General features: G+C 48.1%; 1 protein-coding gene across 4 annotated transcripts in view; it reads left to right on the top strand.

Annotated features, from left to right (window-relative positions):
* The window catches only part of EPHA8 (EPH receptor A8), a 32,597-nt gene that overhangs the window by 7,108 nt on the left and 12,757 nt on the right, over positions 1-12,732 (top strand). For 2 of the 4 annotated variants that reach the window (XM_060205522.1, XM_060205525.1), the window contains exon 3: positions 5,612-6,275. The exons of 1 other annotated variant lie outside the window; for it this stretch is intronic. In XM_060205522.1, coding sequence (XP_060061505.1) covers positions 5,612-6,275 — 664 coding nt within the window. Of the gene's footprint in view, positions 1-1,724; positions 1,865-5,611; positions 6,276-12,732 lie in introns of those variants that run through there. One more of the 4 variants, XM_060205523.1, reaches the window with a different exon arrangement.

Here is a 12,732-nt window from a genome sequence, read left to right as displayed (position 1 = left end):
CCCTCCAGTGCAGGAGACCTGCCCATGAGGACTACCTGTTCACTCATTCCAGATTAGAACTGCCCCTGAGACCCAGAAGTTAGCACTTGGTGGGCCTGGCCCCTGATTGACTCTGGGGTGTCTTTGTCCCTCTGTCCTCCTCAGAGCTTAGGACTTGGGTTTTATTTTTAAGTATAATTATATATTAACATGAGAAAGAGGCAGAGAGACAGTAAACCAGAATATCAGTCTGGCACATCTGATGCTGAGAATTGAACTAAAGACCTCATGTTTTTAAGTCCAAAGTTCTAACTACTGCACCACCTTCTGAACTACTTTTCTTTCTTTTTTTCCTATTTAAATTTATTTTATTTGATAGGACAGAAAGAAATTGAGAGGGGAGGGGGGTAGAGAAGGAGAGAGAGATGCAGAGATGCCTGCATAGGGAAGCTCTGAAGCTCACCCCCCCACCCCGCCTGCAGGTAGACAGGGACTGGAGACTTGAACCTGAGTCCTTGTTCACTGTAATACACGTACTTAACCAGGTATGCCACCCCTGAAGTCCCAGGACTTGGGTTTTAGAGTAACAATTCCAAATGCTTTAGGCACATGAAGGAAGAGCACTACTGGACTCGTGTTTTAGATAATAATGCAAGCCATTTTTAATATATTTTTTTTATTTATGAGAGAGACCAAACCTTCACATGTGATGCTGAGGACCAAACTCGGGACCTCATGCTTGAGATTCCAACACTTTATTTCCTGTGCCAACTCCCAGGCCACTATGCTAATGATTTAAGGTTTGATTTGCTGGGCAATGTAAAGCATGATTCAGAATTAACTTATTCTATTTAGGAATTAGAATAAATAGCTTATATTCACCTAACATGTAATAATCTTAGATGATATTCTGTTTATCTTTAATCACCACCAATTCTGTAAGCAGGAAGCACCACCATCCCATTTCACAGATAAGGACACTGAGGCTAGAGCAGTGTGAGAACTTGTACACTATTTGACAAAGTTTCAAATGATGGCCTTGAACTCAAGTCTCTCTGAGCTTGAAGCACTTGATGAGTTTCATATTCTCTGTGTGGTCTCTGTTCTTACTGTGAGGAGATGGGAAGCATTCATGCATTGATCACAGAGACAGGAACTGCTTCCTCTTTTAAGGACCTAGACATTGGGGTTGTCCAGAGAGGAGAGAAGCCTGGGTGAGCTCTCTGGTGTCCAAACTCTAGGCCTTGACCTTGTTCCAGGCTACAGATGTCCACTTTCAGGGAGGCTGGGGAGGGGCCTGGGAGTGTTCCATTTAATAAGCTTTTCAGGTGATTCTTCTGCCCAGCTAGATGGAGACCCTTTTGATATACAGGAGGTTCCATCTACCCCTCTGATTCTGTAGTCTGTTCAACAGCCTGGGGACTGTCACCCAAGCTGTCTTCAGCATGAGAAAAGTGATCAGGTTGTCAAGCAAGATGCAGGTCTGGACCTTGAGCAACATTATGCCTCCCCTAATCATTACTACTCAGCCACTCACTCAGTTATCACAGCCTGGTTTATCATGTGAGCATGATCACAGAATCTGCCCCGTGCAGTTGGCATCAGTGAGGTGATGCATGAAAAGGACGTGTTAGCAGTGAGAAACTGGAAGCTTTGCTAAAGGCAGGGGAGAAGTCAGGGTCCAGAGCCAGTGCTCTTAACCCAGCTGTCCCCCTCACTCCTCACCCCTGTCTCTGTACCTCTGGGTGTGCTCCACCCCACCTGGTGTATTAACAGCTGCTACTGAGAGCAGAGGTGAGCATGCTGCTTCCCATCAACTTAATCCATCTGCACCACTCTCTGGAGTGAATGAAGGGCCAGCATTCTCAACCCATTTCTACACAAGGTTTGGAGAGGGACTGAGATGTACTTAGGGCCTCAGAGCTGGGTGCTACTGAGTTCTGGAGTGGTCAGGGGGCAGGGTGGGGTGGGGAATGTACCAGGAATCAGAGTGGCAGCTGAGATGGAAGTGACACCCATGCAGAGTGAGGGAGCCCCAGATAGAAAGCAACACAGACTCTGCCCTTGCACTGGCCTCCAGGAACTGGTGCCATTCTGGGCATGTGCAGCAGCCCTTGGGGCTGCTAGGGCAAGGCAAGGCCATTGGCTTTGGTGGGGTAGCTGGAGCAGACTCAGACTGAGCTGATTAATTTATCCAGGTCTCTGGCAGGAAACAGATAGGGAGCAGCTGGCTGGCTCTTTGGTGTTCCATTAATTGTGACAATGACTTTAACCCCAGATGTGACACTGTTCTGCCCAGAGACCTGGCTGCAGAGTAGGATGCAGCAGGAGGGTCTTTTGGAGGGAAAGGGGCACAGAGGGCATAGATGCTTTTGGGTGTGGCTTAAACTTCCTGGATTTCTTCCACAGTGGTCCCAGGAGGCTGGTACAGATGGGCTGGGGAGATGGTGCCAGTCCAGCTTTACACAGCCCCTTCTCTCCCATGCCTGCCTGTGCCAGATCCAAGATAAGCACTCTGCAGGCTGCTTTTCCTTTCATCTTCTTACACTTCACTGAGGCCCTGTCTGAATCCCATTCAACAGATGTGGGTTCTGAGAGTTAAGGTGTCATAGCTGACCAAGACAAGGTTAGATGGAGAGGCTTTTGTCAGACAGGAAAGACATTGTCGAACAGCCAACTTCAGAACACCACAAACAGTGGGCTTTACTTCCTCCTGCCCCCCACCACCAAAGCAAGAGACCCAAGAGAAAAGATCAAGGGGGTTCGTTGCTGGTGGGACTCAGGTGGGAACATGGAGCCCATACTATCTACCCACCCTAAACCCCCAGTCCTCTCTTCAGGATTCCACTGAATTAAACACAGAAATGACTGCTCTGGCCAACATCCTGTAGAAACTGGGGTCCAGAGAGGATCTCTGACTTTCCCAAGGTCACACAGTAGGCAGAATATTTGTCAGGGTCCAGAGTTGACTTCTTGACTGCTGGCTGATTTCTCAGTACTGTGTTTCCATATGCCCAGGCCAGGCTAGTGGCTCCTCCTTGAATATCCTCCTTGAATATCCTTATGGGCCTCCTTGAATATCCTCCTTGAATATCCTTGAATATCCTCCTTGAATATCCTTATGGGCCCCTTCTTCCTTCCTGCTTTAGCCCTCTAGTCTGAAAGACGGTGAGGTGCCCCATGGAAGAACATGTCTGGTATATTTATCTTTTTTTTTTTATTTGCGGTGTAACACATATGACGAATTATCTTTTAGTATTTTTTTAAAGAAAAATAAATGTTATTGTGAGGGAGTTAAAGAGAAAGACCAGAACACTACTCCACCACTTTACATGGTTCTGGGGTCAAACCTGGGACCTTATGCATGCACAGTCAGTGCTCTACCACTGATCCACCTCTCTGGCCCTCAGATTTCCCATCTTAGCTGTGTATTTATATGTGTATTGTTCAGTGGCATTAAGTACATTCACATTGTATGTGACCATTGCCACCATCCATTCCCAGACCTCATTTCCAAGGCTGAAATTTCTGTCCTCATTAAATACTAATTCCCCCTCAAGCAACCACCATTCTACTTTCTGTCTGTGATTCTGACTGCATAGATAAGCAGACACGTCTTTCTTCTCTCAGTGACTGTTTTTATTAAACATGATGTTGGTCCACCCATGTTGCAGCCTGTATCAGAATTTTATTCCTTTTAAAGGCTCGGTAATATACCATTGCATAGATGCACCACCTTTTGCTTGTCCATCAATATCTCATTGATAGATATTTGTGTTTCCATATTTTGGCTACTATGAGCATGGGTGTGCAAATATCTAATTCAGTCTCTCTCTTTATTGCAGGGGAGTGGGGAAGCTGTCTATCCAGGGGTAAAAGATTTGGCTTATTTGGTGATTCTGTGTTTAATGTTTTGAGGAATCATCATACTGTTTTTCCCACAGTGGCTGAACCATATTATATTCTTACAGCAATGCAGTCCAATTTTTCCAACACTCATCACTTTCTGTTGTTTCGATAATAACCCTCCTAATGGAGGTGAAGTGGTATCTCATTGTGGTTTTTTTTTGTTGTTTGTTTGTTTTTGCCTCCAGGGTTATCACTGGGGCTCAGTGCCTGCACTACAAATCCACTGCTCCTGGAGGCCATTTTTCCTGGAGGCCATTTTGTTGCCATTGTTTGTAGTTGTTATTGTCATTGTTGTTATAGTCCATTTTGTTGCCCTTGTTTGTAGTTGTTATTGTTATTGTTGTTATAGCTGTCGTTGCCATTGTGTAGAACAGAGAGAAATCAAAAGAGTCAGGGAAGAGAGAGGAGAGAAAAATAGATACCTGCAGACCTGCTTCACTACTTGCGAGGCGACCCCTCTGTAGGTGGGGAGCTGGGAGCTCAAACTGGAGTCCTTGTGCTTTGTGCCATGTGCGCTTAACCCACTGCACTACCATTCAGCTCCCTCGCTACCACTCATCTCCCTCATTGTGGTTTTGATCTGTATTTTCCTGATGATTAAGAATGTGGAGCATTGAGTCATGTGCTTTTTGGTCATCCTTGTATCTTCTTTGGAGAAATGTCTGTTCAAGTCCTTGGACTATATTATGACAGAGCAGTTTGTGTTTTGGTTGTTTGATTGTGGGAGTTCTTTACATATGTTGGATATCAATTCATTATCAGATATATTGCTTGCAGTTGTTTCCCCCGTCTTATGGCTTGCTTGTTCACTCTGTTGATGGTATCTTGTTATTCCCCCAGTCTCTGATGCCTGGCCAGCATCTGGCACAGAAATGGTCATGCTTAGCTGGGCAGTGGTGCACCCAGTCAAGTACATGTATTACCAAGCACAAGGACCTAGGTTTGAGCCTCCACTCCTCACTTATAGGAGGTTGCTTCAAAACCAGTGAAACAGGTCTGCAGGTGTCTATCTTTCGCTCTTTCTGTCTCCCTGTCCTCTCTCAGTTTCTCTCTGTCCTATCTAAAAGAAATTATAAAAGAAAGAGAGAGAGAGAGGGAGAGAGAGAAAGAAAGAAATGGTCATGCTCAACTTCACTGCATCCCATAATTCCACTGAGAAGGACTCAGGTCAGCCATGATTTCCCAGGAAGGAACCCCCAAGAAGAGAGGGCACAATAAGCACAGTAGGATGGAGGTGTCCCTCCCACCACCCCATGTAGTGGTACTACCGCAGGGCTTGGTAACCATCCCAACAAGGTTAGGGTCACGCTTTAGAAAGAGTACATAGCTATCTGGCAAGGAAACTGGACCAGTGGGCTTGCTGACTTCCCCTAGCAGGGTCCCCCCTCCACATTCTAGGGGTGATAGGAGTGGCCATGTCAAAATGGGGTGAAAGCTTTGTAGCATTGGCATCAGTTCCAGTCCTGACTCCACTGTCCGCTAACTGTCTGACGTCAGAGATACATCAGGCCTGTTTCCTCACTTGTGAAATAGACAGCAGATCTCCTTTCCCTCAGAAGGCTGGTGCATGAGAGGACCAGTCTACAGAGCACTTGGCTGCTGGTGGCCGCCACAATCCATCTTTACCCCTGGGGTGCCCCTAGCTCCATGCACATGGCATGAGACAAGGAGACAAGGCTGTGGCCAGGAAGGGTGAGGTGCTGATTGTACTCTCCACCCTCAGTGGGACTCCATCAATGAAGTGGATGAGTCTTTCCAGCCCATCCACACCTATCAGGTGTGCAACGTCATGATCCCCAACCAGAACAACTGGCTGCGCACCAACTGGGTGCCTCGTGACGGCGCCCGGCGTGTGTACGCTGAGATCAAGTTCACCCTGCGTGACTGCAACAGCATGCCCGGTGTGCTGGGCACCTGCAAGGAGACCTTCAACCTCTACTACCTGGAGTCCGACCGTGATCTGGGTGCCAGCACACAGGAAAACCAGTTCCTCAAAATCGACACCATCGCTGCAGATGAGAGCTTCACAGGTGCCGACTTGGGTGTGCGCCGCCTCAAGCTCAACACAGAGGTGCGTGGCGTGGGCCCACTCAGCAAGCGTGGTTTCTACCTGGCCTTCCAAGACATTGGGGCCTGCCTGGCCATCCTGTCCCTCCGCATTTACTACAAGAAGTGCCCCACCATGGTGCGCAACCTGGCTGCCTTCTCAGAGGCAGTGACAGGAGCTGACTCATCCTCACTGGTGGAAGTACGGGGCCAATGTGTGAGGCACTCTGAGGAGCGGGACACACCCAAAATGTACTGCAGCGCAGAGGGAGAGTGGCTGGTGCCCATTGGCAAGTGTGTGTGCAGCGCTGGCTATGAGGAGCGGCAGGATGCCTGTGTAGGTAAGCACCAGTGTGGGCAGGCTGGCTGGAAGGCTGGGGTGCATCAATGAGTGACATGGTAAGTGGGCAGTGCACAGAGCACCTGGGAAGGCAGGTGACCCTCCAACATTCTTGTGTCAGTAGGTGCACCAGACGTGGTGTGTGTGTGTGTGTGTGTGTGTGTGTGTGTGTGTGTGTGTGTTGGGGTCAGAATGGATGGAGGAAAGAAGAGAGAAATAGGTTAAGAGTGCTTCTGGGCATGCACTTGTGCCAGGGAACAGAGCTGTGAGTGCAACTCCAAGAATTTTTCACATGTTAACTCATGCCATCTCCATAATTGCTCTACAATAAAATCCAAACAAGCGTTATCCTGGTTTTATAGCTGAGGCACAGAATGACAAAGCTGCAGAATGACAAAGCTACAAAGATACCGTGTCCAAGGTCACACAGTTTGTAAGTAGTAGAGCTAGAATTTGGATTCAGATGCCTGGCTTCAGTGTCTGTGCTCAAAATCACTAGACTTCTCAGCTATGAAGTAGAGGAATATGGAAGCAGGCCCTGGATGGAGGAGTGCAGTTCAGGGTTGCAGAGCTGCCCAGGGAGGAGCACCAGAGAGAACCCAGCAGATTGAGTGTGTCACTTGGGAACCTGAGCCAGCCTGCTTGTCTCCAGAGCAAGAATACCAAGGCCATTGCTTGTGGATTATCACTTGTGCACTTGTGGGCAAGTGCAGCCGAGGGTCTTATGAAAGATGGACAACTGAGAGCACCTGCCTCATGAAATAGCATGGGATCTGTCCCCTGACGGCACTGCTGGGATCCCCGTGCCAGAGATCAGGGGTGGGACCTATAGCCCACATGATATGAAGGTGTGTGTAATCATCAGAACACCACCCAGGGGCCTTGCAGCTAAGCATCCTGAGAGCAAAGGACACTGGGAGAGCTGGTGTGGACAGACAGCTGATGTACCAGCTGTCACTGATCTCAGCCTCAGCTTCCTCAGGGGATGGACACATGGCAGCCCAGCCACTCAGAGCCCAGTGATTATGGATGGGAGTGGGGGTGGGGTGGGTGGGGGGTAACTGGGTGAGGAGATGCAGAATCACATAGAAATGTGGGGATCAGGTTAGAGTCTGCTCCAAGACAACCTCAGTGAATTGAGGCTGAGGTTCTGTTAATTACTGGAGTCATCTCCTAGCTCTTGCCCAGTGCTATAGTTTGAAGGGCTTCCTCAGTGCCATCCCTCATCCCTGAGCTAACAGGGAAAGTCTCTCAGTGCTTATAAGACTGGGGACAGAGAAGAACACAGGTTGACCATTTCAGTTGTACAAGGCAGTTCTCTGTCCTCTCCAACCATCAGGTGCTTTCCAACCTCTCACAAAGCTTTCTGTCTGCTATTATTTTATTTGTATTTTTATTTTCAGATCCAGGGCCTTGTGAGTGGGTGATTTCACTTCCAGGATGGGAGTGGGGTCTCCGCAGCCCTGGTGCTCTCACCACTGCCATGTGGTGCCAGGATTCCAGCCTAATACTTGATTTCATTTTATTACCTTTTTAATATGATGCCAGGAAATGCATTCAGGGCATTTCATGCATATGCAACACTGCTGAGAAGCCTACTTTTTCATCAAGAGGGAGATAGGCCTCAGTACTAACCTGATGCATGAAGGAGGCTGCAGCAGTACTGGAGGTATGTCTAGACTTAGGCTTCACCCCTTAAGTCAAGAGGAAGGCTTTAACCAGTTGCAAGTCTAGACAGACCTCCAGTACTGCTGCAGCCTCCTGGTTTGACAGGAGCACAGAAAGGGAAAGCATCTTGCCCAAGGCCTATATAAAGAGAGAAGACTCCTGCTGAAAATCCTGCAACCTGAGCAGCACCACCTCTTTGGGTCCCCAGAAACCAACACCACCTCCCATTTCCTGGCACTGCTGACACATTTATGAAGAATAATAAAGAAATGCCAAAGCAGGGCTAGGGGGTTTTAGTCTATTTTGAATTCCACATTTAAATCTCAATGCAACATAATTATGCCAGTTGTAAGATAATTACAGGTTTCACAAAAATATTAATTCATAGTGCATTGCAGTCAGTGAGGTTGGGGGACAAAATGCCAATTTTTAGTCACATGAGGGAAGACTTTTCTCGCCTCTATTGGTGAGTCCCTGTGATTGTTTCTGTAACTTCATTTCAAACGAGCAACTGAGGTCCCCAACTGAGGCCCTCCACTAATGGGAGTCCTGGCCCCTGAGGGTCCTCCATCTTGTCCCCCTCCATGATGTGAATGGAGAGAATGGGGGCCAAGCAAGATCTGGGGACAGAATGAAGGGCACTTTCCCTGGGCACTTGAGGTGTCTTTTCAAAACTGTGTAACCCCTCCACCTGATCCCTGGGCCCTTTACTGTCCCTTTTGAGTGGTTTCTCCAGAGAAAATAGTTCAGGAGAGGGAGGACTGAGTGAGAGGTGAGGAGGCTCTCAGCCTGCCTAGTCTTTAGTCCTCTCTCCTTGTGAGCAGAGAAGGACCCTGAGCATGAAGCCTTTCTTGGTGTTCAGGCCCACAGTGACAGCTAGATGCCCAGCCTCTGCCTCTTTCCCTCATGCATCAACTCAGAAGTGACCAACAGCTAGCTTACCTGGTAGGTTGTGTGCCACTGTGGTGTCCCTCCTTGTCTCTCTCTTTTTGAATGAGACATGGGAGCCATGAAATTGGACACACACACACACACACACACACACACACACACACGAAACATGGCTTTGTGGCACCAGATTGTACAGGTGAAGACAATAAAGCCTGGAAGGAGAAGTCTGGAAACACATGGTCACATGAGTCTTCAGAGGCCTTAGGAAGACTGTTCTCAGTCCCCTGATACATGCAGCCTGGGTCCAGTTGACTGTGGGGACAGGAAGGTCCCAGAGAGGTGAAGTGACTGGCCTGAGGGCACACAGCTAAGATTAGCTGATGAATCTCAAACTTCTCAACTCCCCAACCACAAAGCTCCCCAAACCAATTAAGTTGGTGTTGACCCAAACCTGGCCACATTTCATGCCCTCCAGAAAGGGGCAGGCCCTCCCGAACAGTGCCCAATGGAGCAGCTGCCCAGAGTTTCAAGTCCCAGTTGCCATCTTTCTTGTTACCTGGACACAGAATATAAATCACCTTCTGAGGCTCTGTTCATCTTTCTATAAATATCAGAATCTCATTTCAGAGGGGGAAGAATGACGAGCTCTTTTGCCTTCCCAAATGTGTTTAAAATCTGATTTAGAATTAATTTCCTCTGGTTGTCCGCTGGTGGACACCTTATTTGTCAAATCTCAAGCTCTTTGCAGGGGAGAGGAGAGAGGTGGCCAGGAGCCCCCATCAGCTGCGGGCCTGACAGGTAGCCTGGGCTTGGTGCCCTCACCAGGGCAGGAGTTTCTCCTGTTCCTCTGCCTGACATCTCACATGCACTTTCTGGAAGCGCCCTGGGTCAACAGAAAGGGCCAGGCCCCAGCCCAGAGCTGTTCCATCTGCCTCCACTGTTCATTCCCACCTCTGCCTCCAGGTTTGCTGGCTCCCTGAGGCCTGGTGATTAGTATTCTTATTAAAGATTATTTTATTTTCATTGCTTGGATTAATCTGGCCTTGACACATTATAGCCATATGGGTATTAGCAGAGCGTTCAAGGACTTCCCACCACTGACTGGCAGAATGGAGGGGCCAGCTAAACCCTGGGGAGAGGGTGCAGAAAGACTGGAGTGGGGAGGCTGGGCTCTGGAGACTCCCCAGCCTGGGTTTGCATTCTGCCTCAAATGGGAACCCAGGTAGGTCTTCCAGGTACCCTAGCTCATTTCCTCTCTGCCAAACAGTATTAACAATGCCAACTGTAGAGAATGGAGATCAGTACCAGGCATTGTCTTAGCCTGAGTTCACGTACATCTATTTGTGTGAGCCAATGAAAGGTGGCTCCTGGTGTCACCCCCATTTTATAGTTGAGGAAACTGAGGCTGGCCAGGTGTTCCATGTCACTCACTCTTAGTGAAGTGATTTAGACAGGGAAAGGACTCCAGGCAGCTACTTCCGTCTATCTTCCCTTAACTGACAGACCAGGGATGCATAAAGTGAAAGATGCCACATATGTATTCTTTATGCCAGCATCACACCAAGATGTCACCACGTGTGTGCCAGTCAGGCCTTCTTGCCTTGAGTGCTGCTTGAGTGGGACCTGCTCAGGTTCTTAGTAAAAGCTTAGTAAGTGGTGGGTGAGGGAGTAAATGACGACCAAGTCAGCAGCTGGTACCCACGATGCTTATCGATTTGGAGCTGATAATGACAGGATTACTGTCATCCTGGTCCACAAATATTTGCTGATGAAGCATAAATCCCTTTTCTTCTCCTGTCCAGCATCCCTCTCCCGAAGCTCAGAAGGAGGCTTTTAGGATGGGTCACAGAATGGAGCCTTCTGGGGGCTTCCAGGAAACATTGGGGATCCCTCACAACCCTTAGCTCCCCATTCCCCAGTCAAGTTGAACTCTCAGGGCCCCCCTCCCCAGTGTGGGAGATCTATATAAGCCCCTTCTCTCTCCATTGACCTCCAAGCCTTTGATGGAACTTATGGGCATTTTCACTTCTTTGGATTTTTGGTTTTCCCTCAAGCTTATAGAATTTTATGAATTCACCTGACTTTAGCTGTTATTATATTACACAGGTACAATAAACATACAAAGACGGCATCAGCCACATAGCATCTTTTCACAGGAAGCTTCCTCTCTCAAGTACTGAGCTTTCCAGAATGGGGCTTAGTGCAAGGAGAGCCCAGGGAACTTCCTGGTGACCCCTGGTGCAGGGATTCAGGTCTGTGTGCAGAGCCAGGAACCTCCTGGTTGATGGCACTTGGTCCTCCTGAAGCCCTAGGCCTGCCCCCCTCTCTCTCTCTCTCTCTCTCTCTCTCTCTCTCTCTGTCTCCCCAGCAGATAGTGGCAGGATGAGCTCAGTTTGTAGACTTCCACCAGCATTCTCAGCTTCTGCCCTGGGCCAGACATTTGGAACATTGAGGCGAATAAGCCTGCACTGACCTTCATACGGATCTCTTTCCAGTGTAAAAAGAGAGTCAGACAGACAGATAAGCTCAACCATTGTGTTATAGGGCATGAAATAGCAGGGACTGCAGAACCAAAGAGGGTTGATTCTCTCTCTCACTCTCTCTCTCTATCTATCTCTCCCTCTCTTTCTCCCTCTCTCTCCCTGTGTGTGTGTGTTACATGTAGATGTTAAGAAAGACTTCATTGAAGGGATAGTTAAAATGAATCTTTAAAAATTTCATCAAGGCATTCGGTAGTGGCATACCTGGTACAGCACACACATTACTATGCACAAGGATCCAGGTTCAGGCCACCCACAGTGGTCGAAGTTTTACAAATAATGAAGCAATGCTACAGGTGTCTCTGTCTCCCTCCCTCCCTCTCTTTTTCCTCCTCAATTTCTCTCTGTATCTGTCCAAAATAAATGAGTAAATAAGATATTTTTAAAAATTAAAAGATTAGGGAGGAGCCAAGCAGTGGCACATCCAGTTGATCACACATACTAATATGTGCAAAGACCCGGGTTCAAGTCCCATCTCCCCATCTGCAGGGGGGACGCTTCACATGTGAAGTGGTCACCAGGTGTCTATCTTTTTCTCTCCCTCTCTATCTCCTCCTCCTCTTCAATTTCTATCTGTTCTATCTAGTAAAATAGAAAAGAAAGAAAGAAATGGGCTCCAAAAGTGGTGGATTCATAGTGCCAGCAGAGACCCAGCAACAACCCTAGTGGCAATAAAAAAAAAGTGTTTTTAAAAATTCATCAGGTGAACAAAGAAGATTCACTTTAAGAAGCAGACACAGCTTATGCAAAAGCGCTGGGACAAGAAACAACCAGCTAGGTGAGGGAGTGGTCAGTCCTTCAAGAGGTATGAGAGGTGATATTGAAGGAAGCAGCAGAGAAGGCTTTGAATATCAGGCATTATTGTTTAGGCCAAAGTTAACTGAGAACTGAGTGACAGGACTAGTGTATTTCAGAGAACCTTCACCTCAGAGTACTCCCATATGCTGCCTGCCTGGTTCATTCTTGCCTGTTAGACCATAACTCAGATAGCTTCTCCTGCTCCTGGAAGGTGGCTTCACCCCCCACACCCCCACACACACTTTACCATGTCATCATCTTTCCTTCTTAGAAAGCCTGGGTGACTGTGCCAGCTACTGCAGGGCAGAGAGCATGTGACTCTTGTTTGTGGCTGTGTGTGCAGTGCCTGGCACAGAGTAAGGTGCTCATCAGTGCTGGCTTAATGAACAGAAATTGCCTGGGTCTCCAGTGGAGAGATGAAGGAGTGGTCACAAAGATTTGAAAGAGTCAGCCAGGAGACACTTCAGTCCCTGTTGTGGAAGCAGAGACACAGTGCATAGGAGGGCTGGGAGTCTGTGACCCTTGGGTGGCCATCGTTGTATGGGGAGCTTGTGAATCAGA

This window comes from Erinaceus europaeus, chromosome 13 (genome assembly GCF_950295315.1).
Source record: "Erinaceus europaeus chromosome 13, mEriEur2.1, whole genome shotgun sequence".
NCBI lineage: Eukaryota > Metazoa > Chordata > Mammalia > Eulipotyphla > Erinaceidae > Erinaceus > Erinaceus europaeus.
This window is presented reverse-complemented; position numbering and strand designations above follow the sequence as displayed.